At 49.8% G+C, this 1,495-nt stretch overlaps 1 protein-coding gene across 1 annotated transcript; it reads left to right on the top strand.

Annotated features, from left to right (window-relative positions):
- The first annotated feature begins 11 nt into the window (after positions 1-11).
- On the top strand, positions 12-1,485 carry LOC111669175 (dynamin-1-like). Its single transcript, XM_087178243.1, has 3 exons — positions 12-189; positions 481-704; positions 775-1,485. Exons 1-3 carry the CDS (start codon positions 121-123, stop codon positions 908-910), a joined length of 429 nt encoding a protein of 142 aa, XP_087034369.1. The 5' UTR covers positions 12-120; the 3' UTR covers positions 911-1,485.
- Positions 1,486-1,495: the final 10 nt, after the last annotated feature.

The following is a 1,495-nucleotide window of genomic DNA, read 5'->3' on the forward strand; positions in this document are numbered from 1 at the left end:
CACGTCCTCCTGACTGTGTCTGTCCTTCAGGTGGATAAACAGGGAAACGGAGCTGAGAACTCCACAGACCCTCAGCTGGAGCGTCAGGTGGAAACCATTCGTAACCTGGTTGACTCCTACATGAGCATCGTCTATAAGACCATCAGAGACTTAATGCCAAAGACCATTATGCACCTGATGATCAACAGCGTAAGATATCCAGCCCACACTCTGAACTGCTGAGTCCGTCTCCCTCTCTGTCTTTGTCTCTCAAACTTGTTCAGTGTTCATCTTCACTGTAACTCAGACATCAGAGTCTGTGTTTCTTTGTCTTCTCCATTTCAAACTACTTGAACATTTTCCGACACATGAAAAGGACACACCAAAAAAAAAGTTCTTCAACACCCTTTAAGAATTTATAATCCCAATTCAGAGTAAAATATCACTTTACACAGTCTAAGGTTTTGACTTGTCACAGCTGTTTATAATCCGTCTCCATAGGTGAAGGAGTTCATTAGCTCGGAGCTCCTGGCGCAGCTCTACGCTCTGGGAGAATGCTCAGCGCTGATGGATGAGTCACCAGAGCAGCAGAAGCACCGCGAGGAAGTGCTCTGCAAACACGCCGCCCTGAAGGAGGCGCTGGCTGTTATTGGAGAGATCTCCACCTCCACCTGCACCACCCCTCTGCCTCCACCTGTAGACTCCTCCTGGATCCAGTCGTCCAGGTACAGACGAGCACACATAGATACATGCAGGAAACGGAGCCTGTGACTGAAGCTCCTCTTCTCCCCTCAGTCCATCCCTCCCTAAGAACACAGCGACTGACGCCAAGCCAGTGATTCGAGGCCTTGCCCCCCAGGCTCATCGGGCACCCACTGCACCCACTGCCGGACCTCAGCAGCCGAACCGTGCTCCCTGCGTGCCAAGGTGACTGAAACCTGAAATCTGACCTGTTACAGGAGGACGACCTCCAGTCTGTCGCTCATACATACGCTGCCATGTGTGCACTCACACTCTCACATACACACAATCAAGCCAACACACCAGAGGCACAGGGGGAGAGGGAATTGTTATTTGAGCTGGGTGGGGGTCTGCTGGAAAATGTGTTTCTCATATTCTCTTTCCCATCAGCCTCAGCAGACAGGACTTCTCTCTGTGCAGCTTTCTACTGGAGCCAGAGACAACAGGCTGAGCGCTCTGTCAAGTTTTCATCTCTCTCTCCGTCCTTCATCCCTCCTTTTCCCTCTTTCTCTTAGCATGCATTTTGTTTTATTGCCTTCCCCAGTTTCCCTCATGCAATAACCGTTATTTTTCCTTTTCCCCCCGACTTCTTTTTCTTGTGCATTTCTTCACTTCTCCTCTTTCACTGGTTCCTCCCCTGCTTCTGGCCTTTCTCTTCTTTTTCTCTCTGCCTCATTTCCTCTGTGCTCTCCAATGGTTCTTTAGGTTCTTTCCCACATACAGTCTCCCTCTTTCCATCCAGCCTCATGCTTCTTTTCTCACTCTCGCCATGAAG

Source organism: Seriola lalandi, unplaced genomic scaffold (assembly GCF_002814215.2).
Source record: "Seriola lalandi dorsalis isolate HSWRI2012SDOR001 ecotype SW California unplaced genomic scaffold, Sedor1 jcf7180002004624, whole genome shotgun sequence".
Classification (NCBI taxonomy): domain Eukaryota; kingdom Metazoa; phylum Chordata; class Actinopteri; order Carangiformes; family Carangidae; genus Seriola; species Seriola lalandi.

Bases quoted from the DNA above. Each gene is read 5' to 3' on its own strand.
- LOC111669175 (XM_087178243.1), top strand. From the start codon at position 121: ATGAGCATCGTCTATAAGACCATCAGAGACTTAATGCCAAAGACCATT. The intron at 190-480 runs GTAAGATATCCA...CCGTCTCCATAG, and splicing joins TGCACCTGATGATCAACAGC to GTGAAGGAGTTCATTAGCTC. The intron at 705-774 runs GTACAGACGAGC...TTCTCCCCTCAG, and splicing joins TCCTGGATCCAGTCGTCCAG to TCCATCCCTCCCTAAGAACA.